The 22875-nt window shown below is 40.2% G+C and overlaps 1 protein-coding gene across 8 annotated transcripts in view; it reads left to right on the plus strand.

Moving 5' to 3' along the window:
• LOC139260387 (poly [ADP-ribose] polymerase tankyrase-2) overlaps nt 1-20739 on the plus strand; it is a 77937-nt gene extending 57198 nt beyond the window's left edge. For 4 of the 8 annotated variants that reach the window (XM_070876948.1, XM_070876949.1, XM_070876951.1 and 1 more), the window contains 10 exons: nt 5179-5367; nt 6110-6362; nt 8206-8288; nt 8910-9030; nt 9845-9942; nt 10024-10098; nt 10184-10289; nt 16456-16642; nt 18806-18962; nt 19695-20739. In XM_070876948.1, the coding sequence (XP_070733049.1) occupies nt 5179-5367; nt 6110-6362; nt 8206-8288; nt 8910-9030; nt 9845-9942; nt 10024-10098; nt 10184-10289; nt 16456-16642; nt 18806-18962; nt 19695-19754 (1329 nt within the window). In that variant the 3' untranslated portion in view covers nt 19755-20739. Of the gene's footprint in view, nt 1-5178; nt 5368-6109; nt 6363-8205; nt 8289-8909; nt 9031-9844; nt 9943-10023; nt 10099-10183; nt 10290-16455; nt 16643-18805; nt 18963-19694 lie in introns of those variants that run through there. The other 4 variants (XM_070876950.1, XM_070876952.1, XM_070876955.1 and 1 more) reach the window with 4 other exon arrangements.
• Nucleotides 20740-22875: the final 2136 nt, after the last annotated feature.

A 22875-nucleotide genomic window follows, 5' to 3' on the forward strand; every position in this document is an offset into this window, starting at 1 on the left:
GTTGATGCTAGGGAGCGGGATGGAGTCAGTGGTTAGGGAACGCAGTTTGTGGTGGGGAAATGTGCAGGAGGATAGGTTCTTGTAATTTAAGTTACTGGCACAGCCAATGGTCTATCACTTGCATTGCAGTGCAGACTTAGAAATTTCTGAAGCTAATGCGACTGATGTGGGTGTTATTTATTGTCTAGATAGCTCTGGGGGCTTACTCCAGGTAATTGAGTTCCTTCAAGCTTTGATGCATTTTCCAGCATTTAGGAATCCACTGTGTTGCTTTTGAAGCCAAAAAATACTTATCCTGGAAGGATACAAATGTTTGTCACAAATGATGATTGACTTTTGTGCCAGTAAAAGACATGGGCACGGATTTTGCGGTAAAAATAAAGGGTGAGGCTATCAGCGCTCGCCATTATTGAAGAGTAAATCAGACAGCAACTTCCGGCGACCGCATATGCGCAGTTAAACACGCAAATCATGAAGTTGCTGTCCGAGTTGCCCTGCTCCTCCAGAAGCTTTGCTATTCCAGTGTCTCGCTGAGAGACTCTGCATTCAAATACATGGAGGACGTGAAGTTGGGGTACTTGCATGATAGATATTCACTAAACATGGCAGAAAATGTTTAAAGCATGTCCATTCGAGTGTAAGTAAATTTTTAATGGTGTGTCAACAGTACTGCCAAACAACCTCTCTGACACTGATTAACTTTTTTACAAGCGTGGACTCTCCTTCAGATTTTAGTTATTGCTGGTGATTTTTAAAATTAAAATACATTTCTTTTTCTTCCTGTCTCTTCTCTCTGTCTCTGTCTCTCTCTCTCCTCTCTCTCTCTCTCTCTCTCTCAATGCCATCTTTTTTTCCTTTTTATTTCGCTTCCTGTACATGATTTGGCATTGAATTCACTATTCTAACTTATACTTCCTCATTCACACTCAGCAAGTCCCAGTGATGATTCTTCAATCTGAGTGGTTAAGGAGATACCTTCACACAAGTCCCAGATCTCTGTTTTGGATTTCTAATCACTGCAAGTTCATTGCGTTTAGTGTAATGAACAGCGAGCATTGTTCATTCAGCAGAAACCGCAAAATCGGGGCATTGTGTCACACAGCAGGCCTACACATGCATGTATCACAGCTACATTGTGTAGTAGTGTAAATAGGCTGCAGGCTTGCTTATAAAATTGTTGAAGCAATCGCAGGTAAATTTCAAGTCTAAGATTGCTGCGAAGAATATAACTTACATTCCTATAAGGTTCACTGGCGCATCAGGGCAATTCAAGTGTTTTCTATCAAAGAACACAATAACAATTAGCAATGCCATCCAGTACTACATTGAGGACATTGTCCACTGTTACCCATCAAATTCAGTCTTGCCTTATTTCTCTTTCAAGAGAGAGGTTCAGTGAGTGTCCCATTTACTCTTGTATGGATCTTGGAGCTGGACTACATGTCAGATAAAAGTCAAGATTTGATCATGCACTCCCATAATTTTCAGCTTCTTCATGGGGGCCATATAAGGCACTAAATCTTACAGCAAATAATGAAACCATTGTAGATACGTTTCTCTGAGCTTTCTGATGCTCCAGAATCTCAAAGCCCTACAGATTCCTCATTAAAGGAAAAGACAGCATATCTCTGATTACTCAGAGGGTCTTCAAAGGATCTGATTATATGTACCACAACAATCCAAAGAGTCGCTTTCGGAGCAACTGATGTCAGCGAGACTCTTTGGTTGTTTTTGGACTCACTGGGATCCATCCTCTGTTAGAAATCACAACTGCAGTCAAGCACCAAGGACGTGCAACTCGAGCAGAATCTGATTCATCAGCTTCAGAAGAGGCAGCTGCAAGGCAATTGGAATGTTCCTGTCACTGTTCTCTTTACAGCAATCTTAATGGAATGAAAATACACGTGTCTCTTCCAATAATTTTATAAGCAAGCTGACAGCCTATTTATATTATTGCATTATCATCATTACATATTCCCATAAAGCAGCACTCAAATGTTGACAGTTTTAATACCTCCCTAATGTATGTATTTTACATCACTCTTCAGAATATTCTGCATCTCAACTAGTATCAGCTGTGGCTCAGTGGGTAGCACACTCGCCTCTGAGTCAGAAGATTGTGGGTTCAAGTCCTACTCCAGGAACTTGAGCGCATTAAAAAAATCTAGTCCGGCATTCCAGTGCTGTGCCAAGGGATAGCTGCACTATTGGAGGTGCCGTTTTTCGGATGAGACATTAAACCGAGGCCCCATCTGCCCCTTCAGGCGGACGTGGCACTATTTTGAAGAAAAGCAGATGAGTTATCCACGGTGTCCTGGCCTTCAATCAACATAACAAAAAAAAAAAATTATCTGGTCATTATCACATTGCTGTTTGTGGGAGTTTGCTATGCGCAGGTTGGCTGCCGCGTTCCCCATATTACAACCGTGACTCCACTTCAAAAGTGTCTAATTGGCTGTAAAGCGCTTTGGGACGTCCGATGTTCGTGAAAGGCGCTATATAAACGCACGTCTTTCTTAGAACTCTACTCCACATCTCCTCTTGGAACATTTGATGTCACTTCCTCTTCAGTGCAAATTGCATGATCGATCTCTACTGTATATCTTCCCTCTTCTATCCTTCCTCATCCCATGAGGATTGAAAGAACTAACATTCCATCAGGTGCACTTTCATCATGACTCATCAATAGGGAGACGCCTAGTCAATGTCACTCCTGCATTTAAGAAGGTTAAGAGAGATTAACTAGGAAATGATGGACCTATTATTCCAACATCAGTTGTGGGGAAGTTACTAGAATCTGTTATTAGGGACAGAGTGACCTGAGCATTTGAATAAATATAAGCTGATCAGAGAAAGCCAGCAAGGAATTGTAACAGGTAAATCATATCTAATGAACCGAGTTAAATTTTTGGAGAAATAGCTAACACGGTAGATAAGGGAGTGTCTATGGGTGTTATTTATATGGACTTCCAAAAAGTATTTGACAAGGTTCCACATAAGAGACTTAATAAAAATGAAAGCGCATGGAATTGGAGATGACCTATTGGTTTGGATAGGGAATGGGTTAGGAGGTAAGAGACAAAACGTAGGGATTATGGGTATATTAGAAGGATGTGATTATATTTATAAATGACTTGGATGAAAGAATAGAGAGTCGTATATCTAAGTTTGCCGACGACATTAAGTTAGGTGGCTCTGTAACTAGTGTAGATAAGAGCAAAAAGTTGCAACGAGACATTGATTGATTAAGTGAGTGGGCAAAACTGTGGCAGATGGAGTTCAATGTGGGAACGTGTGGGGTCATTCACTTTGCACCTAAAAGACAGATCAGAGTATTTTCTAAGTGGTAACAAGCTAGGAACTGTGGATGAGCAGAGAGATTTTGAGATCCAAGTACAGAAATCACTCAAAGCTGGTGGATGGTCCAAAAAAGAATTGAAAAGGCTAATGGAATGTTGGCCTTTATCTCAAGGAGGGTTGAAGTTATGTTACAGTTGTACAGAACTCTGGAGTATTGCATTCAGTTCTGGGCACCGCATCTCAGGAAGGGTTTATTGATCTCTGAAGGGGTGCACCAGAATGATATCGGGGCTAAACAGGTTAAATTACAAAGACAGGTTGCATAGACTAGGATTGTATTCCTTGAGTATAGATTATTGGGTGATCTCATTGAAGTGTTTAAGATGATTTAATGGATTTGATAGTGTAGTGTCCAAGGCAAGGGGGACATAACCTGAAAATTCAGGGATAATGTCAGAGTATTTCTTCCCACAAAAGGTAGTGGAAATCTGGAGTACTCTCCCAAAAAGCTGCTGAGGGTGGGTCAATTGAAAATTGCAAAAAAAAAAAGGGCTAGATTTTTGTTAGGCAAGGATATTGAGGGTTGGGGAACCACGGTGGGTCGATGGAGTTAAGATGCAGATTAGCTATTATCTAATTAAATGGCCGAACAGGTGCAAGGTGCTTATTGGCCTACTCCTGTTCCTATGATTGAGCTGCTGTGTATGCACATATGTTTCATGTAGTACAAGAGAGATTTATGGAGCATGTGCAGTGACCCCAGATGAGAGGGCATGCAGCGCAAAAGTTCAAATCCAATGTGGATTTGTCAGCAAACATAGACAATTATGCACCAACCTTAAAAACCGTAGCAAGATGTTGACACTTGACGCACATGAATTTGGAACTGTGACGATGTTTGTAGTATGTTAATCAATTGGATGTATCCTTCAACCATTTGAACTATTAAATGTTGAATAGAAATAAGAGGCAAACTCCAGTTTGAGACTCTATCATCAATTGTATGTTTTCACTGTCTGGAGCTGACCTGGTCAGAAACCAAGGAGCAATTTAATATCCCGCTGTCAACAACAGGCATAATTTGATAAGGAAGCGGTTCATTAGTTGCTCCACCAAGGCTCAATCTGATTGCTTAAAAATAGTGGCACAGTAAGCGATTAAAGCTAGGTGAGTAAAGTTCACCATCTTTTTGGTCACTTGGAATCTCCTTCGTCTCATTGCAGCACTTTCAGAAATAGCTCTTCTCGCATTGTTCATTTAATTATTCTTTGGTAAATTTGATCGTAATAACCATTAGTTGAAAGTAGAATGAGTGAATGGGGCTACTTTATAGCTCATGGGCATGATTAGGTAAGGTGCATATGTTTTTCAAGACTGGCACCCTGAAAACCTTTCCTATGGGCAATCCTGGGTCAAATCATTATTTAAGTTATGCACAGAGCTTAGTTTGAAGACAATGACCACTACACCTTCAGTGAGTCATAGGGCATTTCTATTCTCAAAACATCACAATCCAAATTTCAGCATGTTAATAAGCCATGCATGATCCAGATATTTTTCTTTTATGCAAATGTTGCTATGATTTTTTTTTTTAATTGGTTTATTGAAAGAAAATTAACACATTATGCCCCTTTTATCATAGTACCAAACCTTTGGAGAAGAAGGGGAAATGTCTGGATGGAAACCAATTAGACTAAACTTGTTACAGTTTCGTCTTTTGGCTTTGTGTACTGAATTCCAGACCGTTCTGTGATATATACTATTGTCTGCTGTAGACAGTGTGAACGCCCATTATCTGGCATGCACTGTATTTGTTTTATTTCATTTTGAACAACACAGTAATTGACATGTAAATTATTTTTATTTTTTTGGTTCCAGCATGTGGATGTAGCAGCATTGTTGATAAAGTATAATACTTGCGTAAATGCAACAGACAAATGGGCTTTTACTCCCCTTCATGAAGCAGCCCAGAAAGGGCGGACACAACTGTGTGCGCTATTGCTAGCGCATGGAGCTGACCCCACTATGAAAAACCAGGAAGGGCAAACACCGTTAGACCTAGTCACTGTAGGTATTCTATTAAAATAAAATTATTATACATAACACATATATTAGAGTTCATGTGATGTGACCTTTTTAAATTGTCATTTATATTAAAAAATTGACAAAAAAATGAAAATAATTACATGATATGCAGTTGTGTAATTATTTTTATTGTTATTGGATGAGGCCAAGTGTATTTTTACATTTTATTTTTCATGGCTAACTGCAACTGCATGAAAGTGTTAATTCACATGATTGGTTTCCAAGGTGTCAATAATAATAATTTCTTTTTACTAATCTTAGAAATCTATTGCAACATGATTCTTTGAGGATGAGACAATTTTTAAATAAATTATCTTTGTATTTAAGAATATCAGGGTTTACTGTTTCATTTAAGCAATTTTATGGTAGCCATTATCTGTTTTCTCTAGACCAAACATTAAAAAAAGTTTCTGATGTAACATTATAAAGCAAAAAAAAATATTTTTAATGTATAACATTTTATAAGGTATGGCTTTTTTTGCAGTAACCAGATATTGGTAGAAATAGGGCCAATTCCTGAACAACTTTTTTCTTGATGGTAAAATGGCTTTCTCCAGTGTTCTTATTAAATGTGTTAATATTTTTCTGAAAGTCTGGTTAATGAGAACAGTGCCCTCTCATTCACTAATTTTATTAAAGTCTGAGCTTTATGTTGAGAAAATGTGTCATTTTAATTGAACAATAGTTTGAAGTAATGCATTTTTTTTAAACCATCTGTACACAGGCAGATGATGTCCGAGCCTTGCTGATTGCTGCAATGCCTCCTTCTGCATTGCCATCTTGCTACAAGCCTGTTGTCATCAATGCATCCCAAACGGCAGGATCTGCAGCCCTTTCATTGCCCTCTGTTCCATCAACGCCAGCAAATCTGTCTGGTGCAAGTAGTCTAGACAATCTTGCGACTAGTTTCTCTGAACTGGCTTCCAGCGGCAGCTTGTGTGGAGCAGAAGGAATCGCTAGTTTAGAGAATAAAGAAGGTAAAGGAGTTTTAATGTTAGCAAACTTCATTTTAAGTAATGGATAACAGTAACAACAGCAGTTTGTATTTGTATAGCACCTTTAACGTAGCAAAACATCCCAAAACGCTTCACAGGAGTATTATAAGACACAACAAAAATTTGACTCCGAGCCACATGAGAAATTAGGGCAGATGACCAAAAGCTTTGTCAAAGAGATAGGCTTTAAGAAGCATCTTAAAGGAGGAAAGAGAGGCGGTAAGAGAAGGCATGGCCACCAATAGTTGAGCAATTAGAATCAGGGCTGCTCAAAAGGGCAGAATTAGAGGAGCACAAATATCCTGGGGTGGGGAGGAAGGTGTGGGCGGGAGCTGGTGGAGATTAGAGATAGGAAGGGGCGAGACCATGGAGGGACTTGAAAACAAGGATGAGAATTTTGAAATTGAGGCGTTGCTTAACTGGGTGCCAATTAGGTCAGTGAGCACAGGGATGATGAGTGAACGGGACCTGGTGCAAGTTAAGACGCGGGCAGTCAAGTTTTGGATGACCTCAGGTTTACGTAAGGATAGAACGTTGGAGATCAATTGGAATATTCCAGTCATGGATGAGGGTTTCAGCAGCGGATGAGCTGAGGCAAGGGCAGACGGGCAATGTTACGGAGGTGGAAATAGGTGGTTTTATGCTGCAGGTTTGTGGTCCGAAGCTAATTTCAGGATCAAATATATCACCAAGGTTGCGAACAATGTGGCTCGGCCTCAGACAGGTGTTGGAGAGAGGGATGGAGTCGGTGGCTAGAGAACAGAGTTTGTGGCGGGGTTCGAAAACAAAAGCTTTGGTCTTCACGATATTTAATTGGAGAAAATTTCTGCTCATCCAGTACAGGATGTCGGATAACAAGCAGTCTGACAATTTAGAGACTCTGGACAGGTTGAGAGGACTAGAGCCTTGTGTGACATGTTGGTAATTTCCTCTGTGGAGCTGGGTCATGTTTGAACTTTAAAAGCTACTTAATGCTGCCATTTGTGGACATACAATATCCCAGGTCTGTTTTGAATACCATGATACCAACTTTTTAAAGTGCAAGAACTGCTTTGATTTCTTGTTTGGTGAGAATTTAACGCTCCCATTATCCAGGTTTCCTATGTCGTTATGACATATTTCATGTTAATTATAGTATGTGATATCATTAAATGGTACTCCCTGTTGCCAAAACGTACTGAAGTATGTAAATATTAAGACTGATTTATTTTTTCCACGTGCAAACTTTTAATCCCTTTTATAGTCAAAGATTTCTGTTAACGGGTATTGATTTTTTTTAGAAAAAAAAGAAGTACTTGCATTAGAGTACATACTCACCCATATTGAAAAATAAATTAACATTTCTCCCAGGAAAATGCATTTGGAATGGCTACAGGTGTGAGTTGAAATCCAAAATGATGAACATCTGTTGAAAGGAAAATGACTGATTTGAATAAAACTGATATCTCTGGGGCATACAACTTCAATTTTTTTTTTAAATAACTCTCTTCATTCTTGGTATTAAAAGGCCATCATTCTCCCACCCAAACGTTTCTCCTTCAAAGAAGCTAGAAATGTAATTTTTAAATTGCACATTTTTGTATTGTTGGGGAGGTGTTATAAATCATAAACATTGGAAATGTGTATCTCTTTTCTAATGTAAATGGTATGAGATGTGGTTGCTCCAAAAGCAAACTGACTTTCCAAAGCTGTCAGGAATTTGCATGCAATGCTTAATGTTAACAACATTCTACATCGAGGGTACGATGTAAATATTTGTGAAGGTGCTGCTACAGTAGTTATGTTGACATTTATCATTGGCTGATTTATTTTCCCTCTGTTACAGCTCCAGGAATAGATATGACTATTAATCAGTTTTTGAGGAATTTGGGCCTGGAACATCTGTGTGACATTTTCGAAAGAGAACAGGTAGATTTATAGCAGTCTGCATTTTTTCATTCTCCTTTGAATCCATTTTTTCCCTTTTGTGAATAATTTTTTTTCTGTGTAAGGTTGGGAGTGGTGTACACTTCCACTTTATTATACATAGTAAGTGGGTCAGATATGGCCCAAGCTCAATGAAATACAAATCCTGCCTGCAGTAATCTGATCAATGTGTCTGTATCTCAACCTCACTCCAGCAAAGTAGCATTTTCATTTTCTACCATGTTCGTTGTATGGGTACGCCTGAGTAAGATTGCTGTGTTAGTGCAGATTGTGTTAACCTCACAGAGCCTGTTTATTTTACGCTTTCAAAGGCAACTGACATGAAACTGCGGATATTTAATTTTTATACTTTACCAGCCATCAGAGAGGAAAGCTTCATTTCATTTGCAGTGTTAGATTTGAAACCATGTCCCACCTCCAAAAGTTTAATTTTTGCCTTCTAACTGACTGTTATGCATTCTAATCAGTTTGTTCTTTTTTGCAATTGGTTAATTTATGATTGTGTTCTTTTGGACGGTTCTGTCTTTAACTGCTACCATATTGATAGCTTTAGCTTTTAACACAACTTGCTGATAAGTGTTTGTGATTCTCAATCTTTTGCAGATCACATTAGATGTATTGGTTGAAATGGGACATAAAGAACTAAAAGAAATTGGAATAAATGCTTACGGCCATCGACATAAAATCATCAAAGGAGTTGAGCGACTAATAGCTGGACAGCAAGGTGAAGCGTTTGTTTATAGACCAGTATATTTTATTATAGAAATGCTCTTACTTTGGTCATTAATGGAACTCAAGCCAGTTGAGGTTTACATAATGTAAGCAAAAAAAACTAGGATATACATAAATGGTTGTAACTCCCCAGTAAGCATGACCTTGGGCTGTTAATTTTCCTAAAGGTCTTATAATTAAATACTTCTATTTTTAATATCCAGAACAGACAATTGTTTGTGGATTGATGCATTTACAAAAAAAATTGTTTATGTGCAAACACATTAAAAACATTGTCTTTACCTCCATCTCTCAAATTTATTAGTTCGGTTCAATGTTTAGCTGTTGATGCTTTGTGGGTTTTTTTGTCATTGATGTATATCTGCTTTTAAAAATAGGGCAACGGTAAAATTTGCGCAGAAAATTCTCAACACTTGATGCCAAATGTTAACTCTTTTTACGCTCTTTCCCCCCCCCCCCCCCCCCCCAACTTGCATAATCTGTTTGTTGTCTTATGATATGTAATATACACATTGTTGGTCAATCTAATCTCTTAAAAAGGTTGGAACAAAATCTACAGATACAGTCTAACCATGATAATTCAGTCAGTTTTTTTGCAAAGAAATTGGAGTTATCCAATAATTTGAAATAAGCATCGTAAATAATGCAGCACATTGGGAATTTGGTGCAAAAATGTAATAAGATAATTTGAGTTATGTAACATTGAATTAAGAGGAGTAGACTGTAATAAAAGGAATGCAATTTGGAGGCAAGCGGCAAGCACTCAAAACATCAGAAGTAATTGATTCATTTTCTTTAAAATTTAGGCATCAACCCATATCTAACTTTAAACACTTCCAGCAGTGGTACAATTCTGATTGATTTGTTACCAGAGGATAAGGAGTTCCAATCTGTAGAGGAAGAGGTGATCATGCATTTTTTAATGTGACACTTACTTACAGTGCCTTCTCTGGTTATACACTTAATCACTATGAACATATTTCAGATGCAGAGTACCGTGAGAGAGCACCGAGATGGTGGCCACGCTGGAGGACTCTTTAATAAATACAATTTTTTGAAGGTACTGCATTGCTAGTTGTAGTTTTTTCTGCTTTTAGTTTTCACTATTAAAATGGAATCAATAACTCACCAGAAAATGATTTCAGATTCAAAGGGTATGTAATAAAAGACTCTGGGAGAGATATACACACCGAAGAAAAGAAGTGTCTGAAGAAAATCACAACCATTCAAATGAAAGAATGCTATTTCATGGTAAGCAACAAGAACTGGAAGCCCGTGAAGTATATTTAACTTGGAATGAGAATTTTTATGTTCTCCTTTCTCCCTGTAGTTTTCCTCTGAAAAATGATTTCTGTACCCCAAACACATTATTTTCTCTTTCTAGTTCTCCACATGAAAATCAATAGGTCATCATTTAAATATGGAAATTTATGAGACACCATCTCTCTATATAGTTTTTATTCGGCAGTTATGTCATGCAACCTCCATTGGCCCATGATTTGGTCTGAATTCATATCTCTCTTTTTCTACATGAAAGCAATTATACTGTCATTCTGCACAATGGAACAAATTTTTGGTATTGTAAAAGCAAAATACTGCGAATGCTGGAAATGTGAAATAAAAACAACATTTTGGAAATACTAAGCAGGTCTAGCACTATCTGTGGAGAGAGAAAGAAATGGTTGAAAAAGATGCAAATTGTGTCAGTAAACATCCTATTTGCATGCTCTTCTAATTTTTTAATATCGTTTTTTTCCACTTTTCCTTACACATTAGTACCTATACTCAAACTTAAGCGAGTTCTCTATTTCCTAAGTCACATTCTTCAGTTAATGCATGTGTTGAATCAGTGTTGCTGCTTGCTTCAACCTAAAGCCTGTGTTGTTTGATGCTGAAAACTAGGTTTTTAAATTATACCTACTACTATGTGGCCTTCACAGCAAGTTATGGTTTAATAGTTTTTCTATGTTGTTTGATTTCTTGAGGCACTTGGATTGTTCCAAGTGACTTGTAAATAGCTTGTCAGCAGTACTTCAAAATCTGAAAATTGGTCTCCGAGAAAAAAGTATTCTGGACCCACTACAAATGGAAACTTACCGTAGAAACCTTTTCCCATTTGATGCACAAGTATTGTAGGTTTGACAGAGAATTGAATATAGAAAATTATGGCTGATCACCTGTAGCATCCACTGACTTGCAGTCTGCATCAAATCGCATTCAGCAGAAGCCATAGGACCCTATACAGCTGATGGTCCATAGTATAATAAGTTTAAGATAATACTATAATTCTTTGCCACTCTTTCTCTGATTTTTGCTTGACATGCACTGAGCCCCCTCTCCATGGCGTTCCAGATTGGAACTGAATCATGTATAGTGTATTTATTTTCTCTGTTATGAGGTATGTGAATGTTGGTAGTTGACACTATGTTGCCTCTTGATGCTCCCCTTTACTTAGTGGTAGCACTTTTGTCTCTCTGTCAGATGTCCATGGGTTCAAGCCCCACTCCAGAGACTTGAACATATAAGCCCAAATTTTGTGGCCAGCAGCAAAGCAAAGGCATTCGCTACTGGCTCCGAAGTACGCTCTCTCAGGGATTTCGCAATCCCTCTGTCGAGAACTTTGGGTTTTCCGATCTTGAATTCAATTCAACGGGACTTGATGGGGGTTCCCCTTGTGCGAAGTGCTGTGGTGTCAACAGGCTGTCTACGCAGCCAATCAAAAGGCAGAATTCTAACAGCAAACAAAGAAGTGGGTAAGCCGTTCAAATTTAAAATTTTTAGAATGGTTAGAGAGAGCAAAAGAAAACTTGGGGTTTCCACATGGGGGAAAAGGCAAACCTGAAATAAAAATGCACAAACTTTAAAAAATTTGTACATATTTTGAAAAATGTCTTAATTTTTATAAAAATGGACAAATTTCACACTGCACAAAATTACAATTAGTTTTCTAGGCCCTTAACATTTGTTTAGCAGTCAATCCGATGTTAAAACCCCAGTTACACCTAATCCCTTTGGGCCTAACTTTTAGTGGTGAATTTAACAGCAACTTGTTGCAGAAGAGCCAAAGGTTTCGTTAGTTTGTGATTTTACTCCCTGCCAGCTTTGCGGCACAATGCAGCCAGTTTCGGAGCGGTCATTGACAGACCACAACTTCGGGATTTCCGGATGCGCCAAATGACGAAGTTGAGGGCAGTTTCAAAGGCGGTGTGACGGCGTACCTGAGACTATACTGTCATACCAACTACAAATTAAGAGCCATAATCTAGGCAGACATTTCATTGCAGTACTGAGGAAATGCCAAACTGTTGAGGTGCCATCTTTTCGATGAGACATTAAATTGAGGTCCTGTCTGCCCCCTCAGGTGGACATAAAATATACCACGGTGCTATTAAAAGAAGTGCAGGGGAGTTCTCCCAGTATCCTGGCCAATATTTATTCCTCAACTAATACTTAAAAAAGCAGATGATTTGGTCATTTATTTAATTGCTGCTTGTGGGACTTGCTGAGTGAAAATTGGCTGCCACGTTTCCTATATTACAACACTTCACAAATACTTATTTGTCTGTGAAGCACTTTGAACGCCACAAGGTCGTGGAAAGAGTTACAGAAATGTAAGGGTTTTTTTGTTTTATATATTGATGTCTAACCAAGCACTTCTAGGACATTCTGTTGAAAGATTTGGGGGGCTGAAATTGGTCGACATAGCGCCCAAAAATGCGATTTGGGTCAAAAAACACCTACATACCGCTCGGTGGAATATTCATCATTGACATACCGCCGAGCAGTATGACTGCCCGCATACCGTCCAGAAAGTCCGATTTTCATTGCATACTGCCGACATACCACCGGAGCTGTATACCGTCCTGGCAAAGGTGGTTTTACACGATGGTGAATGGGCGGAGTGCACCAATCGCTATTTTGGAAATCAGGAACTGTCAGTTAAAGCAGCACCTCTGTATCTCTGAGGTGAAGTGTGATTTTACAGTGCGATTTTGATTGGAAAGGTATATTTACTATTACTGAGTAACTTATTAAGATAAGGCATTTTAGTTATATTTTTTTCATTGAAAAATATTGCGGAGATTTAAAAAGAATGTGGTCTGTATTATCTCAACCGGTATTGCTGACAACCAGTTTAATGGAGGAACCAAATGTGAGAAAGTTTATTGAGCATAGTTGTAAGGGTAATGGAAGAGGTCACAGAATGATGGAGGAGGAGGAGTAGCCTTACCTGTAAAGGATCTTTGGGGAAAAGTTTGATACTATGAGAGTGCTTAAATTCAATTCAAGCGTTGATCTAAAAATGTAAAAAATATACAACAATTTTAAAACTTTGTAAAACTTATAACTTTAATAACAACTTTAACAACAACTTTAATAAACTTTTACAAATAAAACTTCAATTACAACAAAAAGACCCTTTACTTTCCCCGCCCACGCCCTCTGCCCCGTCTACGCCTGCATGCTACACCACTCTTGGGACTCTTACTACCGCCCTTCCCTTTCCCAGTGCCCGTGGGCATGGACCTCCCCGTATTGATACCAAGCCAGTGTGTAGCACCGCATCCCAAGTGCCGTTGCTGTCGTTGGTGCGGGGGGGTCAGACATTGCAGGCGCAATAACCGGGGCCTCAGGAGCAGCTTGCGATGTGGAAGGCACGGCTTCAGGGCTGGGTGATGATGTCAGCTCCCCACTCTCAGGTGCTGTCGACCTGACTACTTTGGCGGGGGGGTGGTTCCGCGCCATGTCCCGATCCCTTCGGTTGCCTCATGGCTTCGACAGCGTCGACAGTTCGCTCCATTGCGGTGATCATGCGCAAACTTTCCTCTGACTGCGGCTCTGATAGAGCCGCGATGTTTGTGGCTATTATAGTCATGGCCTTGAGCAGCTCTCAACCTATGTCGACACTGGCCTGTGACAGGCGTACCATGTCCTGGTACACGCCTACAGCAACCGACCTTTCCTGCACCAACCTCCGTCGCTGCAACACTGGGGGTGCCTTGCCGTGGACGGCTTGGCCCACCAGAATCAGAGGAGCCATGGGGAATCCTCTGAATACAGACTCTGTGCTGGAGGTTGTTCCAGCTGTCCCACATGGAGCTGGTGTATCTTGCTCCATCTCCATCTCCACCCCCAGCTCCACCTCCACTGGCTGCCGGATCAGCGACTGTTCCTGTTCCTCTTCGTCTTCCTCGTCAGGAGAGGGCTGGGTGACGCCAGAGGTGGAGGCAGTGGGTCTGTCGTCTGTGTCGCTGTGTGGTCTGAATCATCCGAGTCGAAGTACAAAACAACATTTGAAAAAAGCTTGGCACCAGGGAAGGGGTCAGGGTTACATTAGTACATAGTACAGTGACTTATCGCAGTCTTACTTAAATGTCCACCACTGCTATAGTACTGCATTACATATTGCAGACAGACAATACATATATGCATTGCATTACATGCCCCAAACATTCCAGTACATCAGAGGCCAACAATACAGTGCAATAAACTTGCATTACATCAGGCCAACATTACAGTTACATTACATGACATGAGAGGACCACAACACGGAGACTGCATTTTATTCAACTTACTGTCGTGAGAGTGGGTCAGCATTAATGCCAGTGGTGGTACTGCTGCTATCCCCAACCAAGGACAGGGCACCAGTAAGAGGCTCCTGGGTTGTGGGTCCTCCCCCCGTGCGACGCTGATCGGCTGCTATTGCAGATGTCGTCTTCTGCAGAAAGTAAAGTAAAAATCTTCAATCCATTTAACATCTCGCGCGCGCACACACACACACACACACACACACACACACACACACACACAAAAAGCACTGCATTGATTCTCTTGTCATTGTCTGAAAAGCACAAATACATTGCCGTAACCTTAAGATAAATAACATAATCTGTGTGACACTGAACCTACATTTACACGGTACATAGCACATGGGGGGGGGGGCATAAATAAAATAATTATTTACTCTTGCTACCCTCACCAGGTCGTTCCACCTCATACGGCACCTTTCCCCAGTGTGTACCATCGTACTTTTAGAGGACACAACCTCCCCAATCTCGTCCCATACTCAGTTGTACTCCTTTGGAGGGGGGGCTTTCCACGACCACCCTTGGTTAGCTCAGAGTACCTCTCTGTTATGTGCTCCAGAAGGGCAGGTAACTCCGTTTCATCGAAGGCAGATACCCTCAACCTCCCCTCCTTCTCGATGTCCCTGCGCTTTGATGTATTTTTTAACATTGCCATAATCTTTTTACTGGTATGAATTTTGGTTTGTTAAATATCTCATCATGTCTTCAAAATGAAGAATTATTAGTTGTTAGCAATATATTTCCACTGTGCTATGTATTTTTAAACTTACTACCCGTCGACTACCTTGCTGCTCCTTCTCACTCTCTCCTCTTCAACTCACTGCACATATAGGCAAAATGCTTGTGCAAAAGAAAGTGGGGGGGGGAATTTGCGCATGTGCAGTTCCATGCACTGCCCATCGAACAGAAAGTCGATCTGGATCGATTACTAAGATGCATACTGCCCGATGCAGACCGCTGACATACCACTGAAAATATTTTGACCAATTTTGTCCTCTTCAGTCTCAGCAGTATGCCAGCAGTGTGAAACGACATACCGCCAAGAAATGGGCGGTCCTTGCGTATTGACCAATTTCTGACCCTAGGTGTACTGACTGGCTGCTTGGATTCTGACAGCCTTCTAGGATTCTGGTAACCCTAGACGACCTCGTGCATTCCATACGAGTCAGCCAAATCAAGGATGACAGTGGGTGACTGGTGATGCATGCCTTCTATGACCTTCCCTGCCTCGTACACTAGGCACTTCTGAAGTGGCAGGGGGACCAATCATAAAATGTATTCCGATGTCCTTTACTTCAGCACCAAGCCATTAACCTTTTCTTCCCTCACTTTGCTCAGTAAACATCTGTGTTTACCTTTCTTCTACCATGATTTAAGAAGAATAGCGCTTCCCCCTTTTCATTGCCTGGCCCACCGTATTGTTAAAATAGCCTACAAGGTGAAACCAGCAAAATATTGTGCAAACTGGCAGGCTTTTAGTTACCCATAGTTAATTCCTGACTAGTATAGTTCAGTGCACTAACAGTAATTTCTAGACTTGGCTGTAATGTGATATAACCTGCAAATAAATATGTTTTGCTATACATTAACTTTTTGTACTTTTGTAACCGTCCATACTATATAACACTACAGCTACTGACACACCATGCATTGCTTCTGGTTCTTTTTCTGTTAAAGAATCTGCATATCATTACTGTACCACAGATTTCATATGGCTTTGAAAGATAGCCATGAGGAGAAGGTCCATAGTATAATTGCCCAATTAGTGGGGCGTTTACAATAATAGTTTTTGATCTGTATTGTAAATGTTATTCTTTTCCTCTTCCTAGGTTCCCCCTTTGTAAATGCTATAATTCACAAAGGTTTTGATGAAAGGCACGCTTACATTGGAGGAATGTTTGGAGCTGGCATATATTTTGCTGAAAATTCGTCCAAAAGTAACCAGTATGTTTATGGAATAGGTGGTGGCACTGGTTGTCCCATACATAAAGATAGGTCCTGTTACATTTGTCATAGGTAAGATCCATTCTCTGCGTTTGTTCATTTTCCTTTAAATAGCCCGAGTACACTCTTGCACAAAGCTGAAGTGTACTAAGGGGCTGAAATTGCCCTGTTCTGCATCTCCCGTTAGCACCTCCAGGGGACACTAGCAGGACGCAAAACTGGGGGGGGCAGCGCCCCGGGCCACCGTGCAACCGGCGATGACATCACCATGCGCAGCGAACCCTCAACACCCGCGGCAGGAATTGGCCAGCGCCTTGCGAAACTGCCGTATGCAGAGCAAGCCAACCTCTGCGGGCGGGGGGGTGCTGTGTCACACGCCACCATTTCTTTTTCGGCTGACTCACCCATCGGCCCGTTCTTCTTTGCTGTTGTGGGAATTAACGGATCGTTTTCAGAATGGCAGACAGTGACTAGTGGGGTGCCGCAAGGTTCAGTGCTGGGACCCCAGCTATTTACAATATACATTAATGATTTAGACGAAGGAATTGAATGTAATATCTCCAAGTTTGCAGATGACACTAAGCTGGGTGGCAGTGTGAGCTGTGAGGAGGATGCTAAGAGGCTGAAGGGTGACTTGGACAGGTTAGGTGAATGGGCAAATGCATGGCAGATGCAGTATAATGTGGATAAATGTGAGGTTATCCACTTTGGTGGCAAAACAGGAAAGCAGATTGTTATCTGAATGGTGACAGATTAGTAAAAGGGAAGGTACAGCAAGACCTGGGTGTCATGGTACATCAGTCATTGAAGGTAGGCAGACAGCTACAACAGGCAGTAAAGAAAGCAAATGGCATGCTGCCCTTCAGAACAAGGGAATTTGAGTATACGTGCAGGGAGATCTTACTGCAGTTGTACAGGGCCTTGGTGAGACCACACCTTGAGTATTGTGTGCAATTTTGGTCTCCTAATCTGAGGAAGGACATTCTTGCTATTGAGGGAGTGCAGCGAAGGTTCACCAGACTGATTCCCGGGATGGCAGGACTGACATATGAGGACCGACTAGATCGGCTAGGCTTATACTCACTGGAATTTAGAAGAATGAGAGGGGATCTCATAGAAACTTATAAAATTCTGACGGGATTGGACAGGTTAGATGCAGGAACAATGTTCCCAATGTTGGGGAAGACCAGAACCAGGGGTCACAGTAAAGATAAGGGATAAGCCATATAGGACTGAGATGAGAAACTTTTTCACCCAGTGAGTTATGAACCTGTGGAATTCTCTACCACAGAAAGTTGTTGAGGCCAGTTTGTTGGACATATTCAAAAGGGAGTTAGATATGGCCCTTACGGCTAAAGGGATCAGGGGGTATGGAGAGAAAGCAGGAATGGGGTACTGAAGTTGTATGATCAGCCATGATATTGAATGGCGGTGCAAGCTGGAATGGCCTGCTCCTGCACCTATTTTTTTATGTTTCTATGTTGCGTGGTTCAGCCTGCCAGCACTCCCAGAAGTCCCGCTCCAACTCTGTTACCGTCCCCAAACGGAGCGCTGGGGAATTTTGCCCCCTAAATGTGTTATCAGTTACTGGGGGGAGTTGATGTGGGAGATGTGCTGTTTATTCAGAGTTTTAAAATGCTGTTTGATTTTGGTATCCTGATTCCATTAGTGATTTGAATTCTTTTGCCCTTCAAGGATAGATCATATTGAATCAAGACTTGATTTGTAACTAGTATAATTTCAAGCACTTCTGTAACTGGCACAAAGTGTTTGCATACAAAGACACCATGCCACAAAGTGTTGCGATGGGTTGCATTCACGATTCCTTCATGTGTTAACTTTTTGATCAAGGGGACAAGAAAAGCATGCTGGCCACTTAACTTCTCAAATATTGAAGGGTAAATAACTTGGCTGCCGATACTTTGCAATACATATTTTTTCCAAAGTTAAACTTTCTGAAATATTATATCCCATTTGGTGAATAATTCTTGCCCATTAAAAATCACAACAGTGAAGCACGATCTATGACTCTGGTCCTCTGTATCCAAATTATCTACTGTTTTAACTTGATTGCACAAGTGGTCGTAAAATAGCCAGCTCGAGTGAATTTCATACTTTGTGCATTAAATGCACTCAAGTCCACGGAAATTAGTTCTGAGTATTGTATCTACTTATAGCTACTTATAATTGGTGGTTTTGTGTTTCATTCTCCTCCCATCCCCTTGTATTTAACAGGCAAATGGTGTTCTGTCGTGTTACACTAGGCAAATCATTTTTGCAGTTCAGTGCAATGAAAATGGCTCATGCTCCCCCTGGTCATCATTCTGTTACTGGCCGGCCCAGCGTGAATGGATTAGCATTGGCGGAGTATGTCATTTACAGAGGTGAACAGGTGTGTTTTAAGAAATATATTCTGTATTTTTGTTATATGTACTTCTCGAGCTGATACCGTAGAAATTATTTTCACAGCTAGCTTTATTTTACTTCGATATTTCATTTGGGTGTGAGGTGGGAAAGGAAATTAAGCTTGATTCAAACACGTAAATCGTTTATGAAGCAAGCAGAAATGAAAAGCAAATGGAAAACAGTTAATGCAGAACATCACAACTATGTAGCTCTGATCCTAAAAAAGAGTCTTTCTCCATTTTGCTTTGCTAACGCTTCAGACTTTTTTGACGTGTTTTCAATACATATATTTGTATGTGATGCCAGAACTCCCACAAGGCATCCTTATGGAAACTGAGCCTATATAATCAAGTGAGTTTAGTAAAAATTAAAATGTGTGATTTTCTTTCCCAGATTAATGCTTATCTGTAGTCTTGCTGAAGGTATATTATATCAAAGTACATTTTTCTTTACAGTACAGGCTTTTATTTTAATTATAAATTCATAAACTTGTTTTCCCCACTCCTGGCAGGCTTTTAAAATTTGTGTTTGTGTGTACTTAGGATTCCTGGATCCCTTTATTTTGTTCCTGCATGTGTTTGATCTTGTGGCACCTATTTAATAAGAGTTTCAAAATGTTGAGAAACACTTGGGACTGTTATAATAATGAAATTAAAATTTTTTGAACAGACCTTTAAAATTGATTTCCGTTTTTGTTTTTATTTTCTGCTCCTGCCAGGCTTACCCAGAATACTTGATAACTTATCAGATTGTGAAGCCAGAAAACCCAACTGATTGATAGACGTGTGTACATGACAAGATTTGATATTTATACAGGATGCCAAGAAACAGATCCAACACACTCCAACTTTACATATCTATTAGTTTTGTAGGTAAAAACATTACATCATTGATTTTTTTTAAACTGAAACTATTTTAATTGTGTAACCCACATGGCTTTAAATACTGTACAAAATAAATAACTTTCTACAAATTTGCCTTCCTATATTTCAGCACTTTAGTAGAAACCATTTCAATTTGCTCTTCGTAAACTTGTGCAGTTACTTGAAATAATTTTATTGATGTATCTGAATACTGATTTCTTTTGTACTACCATGGCATATCTTGACACTCAATCTCCATAGAATCTACAAAAAGTTGCATGCTGCTTCACATAAAAGTACCATGACATGTTCTCATTGTAAAACAATTGTAAATAAGAATGATTTTGTATTAGCTCAGTAACTTATTTACACTGTTTCTGTAATATGAATGTACTGTTCTCAAAATGTAGACTTGCAAGGGCAGTGGCACATTACAAATTTAGGTAACCTGTAATCAAGTCTTGGTCTACTGAAGGTATCACCATGGAGCCTTTGAAAAACAAAGCAAAAAGTACCTCGGCTGTGCAAGTCCTGCTATGAAGTAGCTATATTAACGAGTTGTCATACCATTCAGAACATCATAGTATATGAAGTTGGCCACTCATATTCAATATGGCACGGTGAAATAAAGACCCATGATTGATTATATATGTATATATTATATATAGTTTCGACTTGCTGTTTTAATTGCATGAAAGAAATAGTCCTCTCCGGTCATGATGACATATATCGACAAATTTCCAGTATTTTGACAAGGACTTGTAACTTGCATTGCATTTCAAGTAATATTTCTAATGCAGTTTTACAGGATCATTGTGTAGTAAGTGGAACCTATCAATTAAAACTGTCTTGCACCAGAAAGTTCTACCACATTCCACATTTCCAATAACTCATTAAATTTTATTTCATTGTATACTTCTGTGTTACGTGATTGTTGCAGAGCATAAAATTCATTTGAATGGGCTGCTTTTAGTAAGCGGGAAGCTTGAATTTTAAAAACAATCCCAAATGTAAGGTTCATTTTATGTCGGGTAGGTCTATCTGAATTGGTTCTAAAAGATATCAGGAATCAGTTTAAATTTTACCTTGTTGTACAGGTGGCATTTTATTTTCTTTCTCATTTTCACACCCTCGGAATCTTTTGTGTGTCTACTTTATTTGCACTGCTGTGGTCAATGCTTCTTTGAATTTTATCTCTAAGTTGCAAATATATCATACATCCTTGCTGTATTTAAATCAAGACTCATCACAGTTTTCTGCTATATCAAAATAGTGGATCTCCTTGATTCTGTCTTCCTTTTAAAACCCAAGTTTGGCAGCACCTAATCACTTCTTAATTCACCATTTCTTTGCCACAGTTTTCAAACACGCTGGTTGTCCTTCACAGCTTTGGCATTTCATCTAATCAATACTGCTTGATTGACTTAAGTCGTTTCAAGCTAGTGTTCTGTGCTAATAATCTTTGATCCTTCAGAGGTTTCTCATTAAATAATGGTGGGGCGGGGGCTCTTGGGTCAAAATTAATTAGCTACTTTCCCAGTTTAAATTGTCTCTAGTTGTACCCTGTCATGTAATTTAATGTTAAAAGAAATCCACCCAATCAAGTTGAATAGTAACTGGTATTTCAACAAAAACTTGTATTTATATAGCACATAGTGAAACATCCCAAGGCACCTCACAGGAGTATTATGATGCAAATAATTTGACACTCAGCCACACAAGTGTAAGGTTACAAATTTTCAGAAAAACTCAGAAGGAGACCATGAACTAAAAATTGATTAATACAAACTTTTGGAATTTAATACAAGCTTTTGGAATTAACTGGACAATGAGAGCAAAAGGGCAGCAGCCTGAGGGCAGGTGGTGACTCACCCTAATTAAGGACATTCTGTGGTCAGGGACCAGACTGACTTTAGGCATAACAACAATGGAGGTGTTACATTTTCATAAGTTAACTGATGAGGCCCTCAACTTGATTGGCCAGGGGGGAAACACGCTCGCTGGTGACACCAAGTCTGCAAGAAGACCGGACAACAAAGGAATCACCCCAGGTGCACATTTTTGGGGAACGAGGTGTTAAGATGGGGAGTCATTTTGAGCCTCGCAGACTGTGTGTGTAAACTGGGAAGAGTAGAGTCCATTATTGCAGTCAATCAACCAGGATCATCACGAAACAACGTATCGATGCAAACACATTATCAGAAACCACACTGGTGGGAGATCAGTCATAATGTGGATATAAATATGCGAGCTAGAAGCAGCTCAGAAGACAGACGTAGAAGAAGGGTACAGATAAACCCTCCATCATCGTTCGGCGGGGAAACGGAAGCGTGGTACAGAAGCGAGGTATGGAATGTCCACAGAAGGAACAACGCTGCAGAGAATGGCCAGAAGAATAACCAACTGGTCACAGAACTAACGACCGCGAACTTACAATAGCTACAACCAGGAAGGGTGATTGTATGTCTTCAGTCGATTTCTCTTAGAAGTCTAGTTCTGTTGTTTTTCTGCATAAGACTGACACTGGGTTTAGCCTAAATTTTGTGCCACGTGTCCTTTTCCCCTATAAGTCCCGAAGTCAAAGAATCAAGAGCGAATGTAAAACAAACACGCCCTAAAGAATTGGCGACCGGCGGCAGGACCTCCGCATTGTGAGTAGGATCATGGACACAAAACCAGGGCAAGAAGCCCAAGGGAGGCTTGGTTAAGTTTAAGGTAGTCGAAAAGGAACTTCTCTAGGGCAGCCAGGAGAGAAACAAGCCGGCGTAGTCTCGGGCTGACTAGACTAGCCACCGAAAGAAGTCGCAGATAGTCTGCGCAGGGGTTTGAGAAAGACCAAAAGGATCTTATCGAGGGCGGCTAGGGGACCAGGAGAGAAACTGACGGGCAGAAGTAGTATCGGGTCGACTAAGGTAGCCATGGAGAAAAGAAATTGCAGGGGGTCTAAGAGAGACCATGGGTATCTCGAGGGCGACTAGGTTGGCTGAAGAACTCCGGCTGACTAGGGTAGCCACAGGGCAAAGTAGTCGCGGGTAG

Source organism: Pristiophorus japonicus, chromosome 3 (genome assembly GCF_044704955.1).
Source record: "Pristiophorus japonicus isolate sPriJap1 chromosome 3, sPriJap1.hap1, whole genome shotgun sequence".
Taxonomy (NCBI): Eukaryota; Metazoa; Chordata; class Chondrichthyes; family Pristiophoridae; genus Pristiophorus; species Pristiophorus japonicus.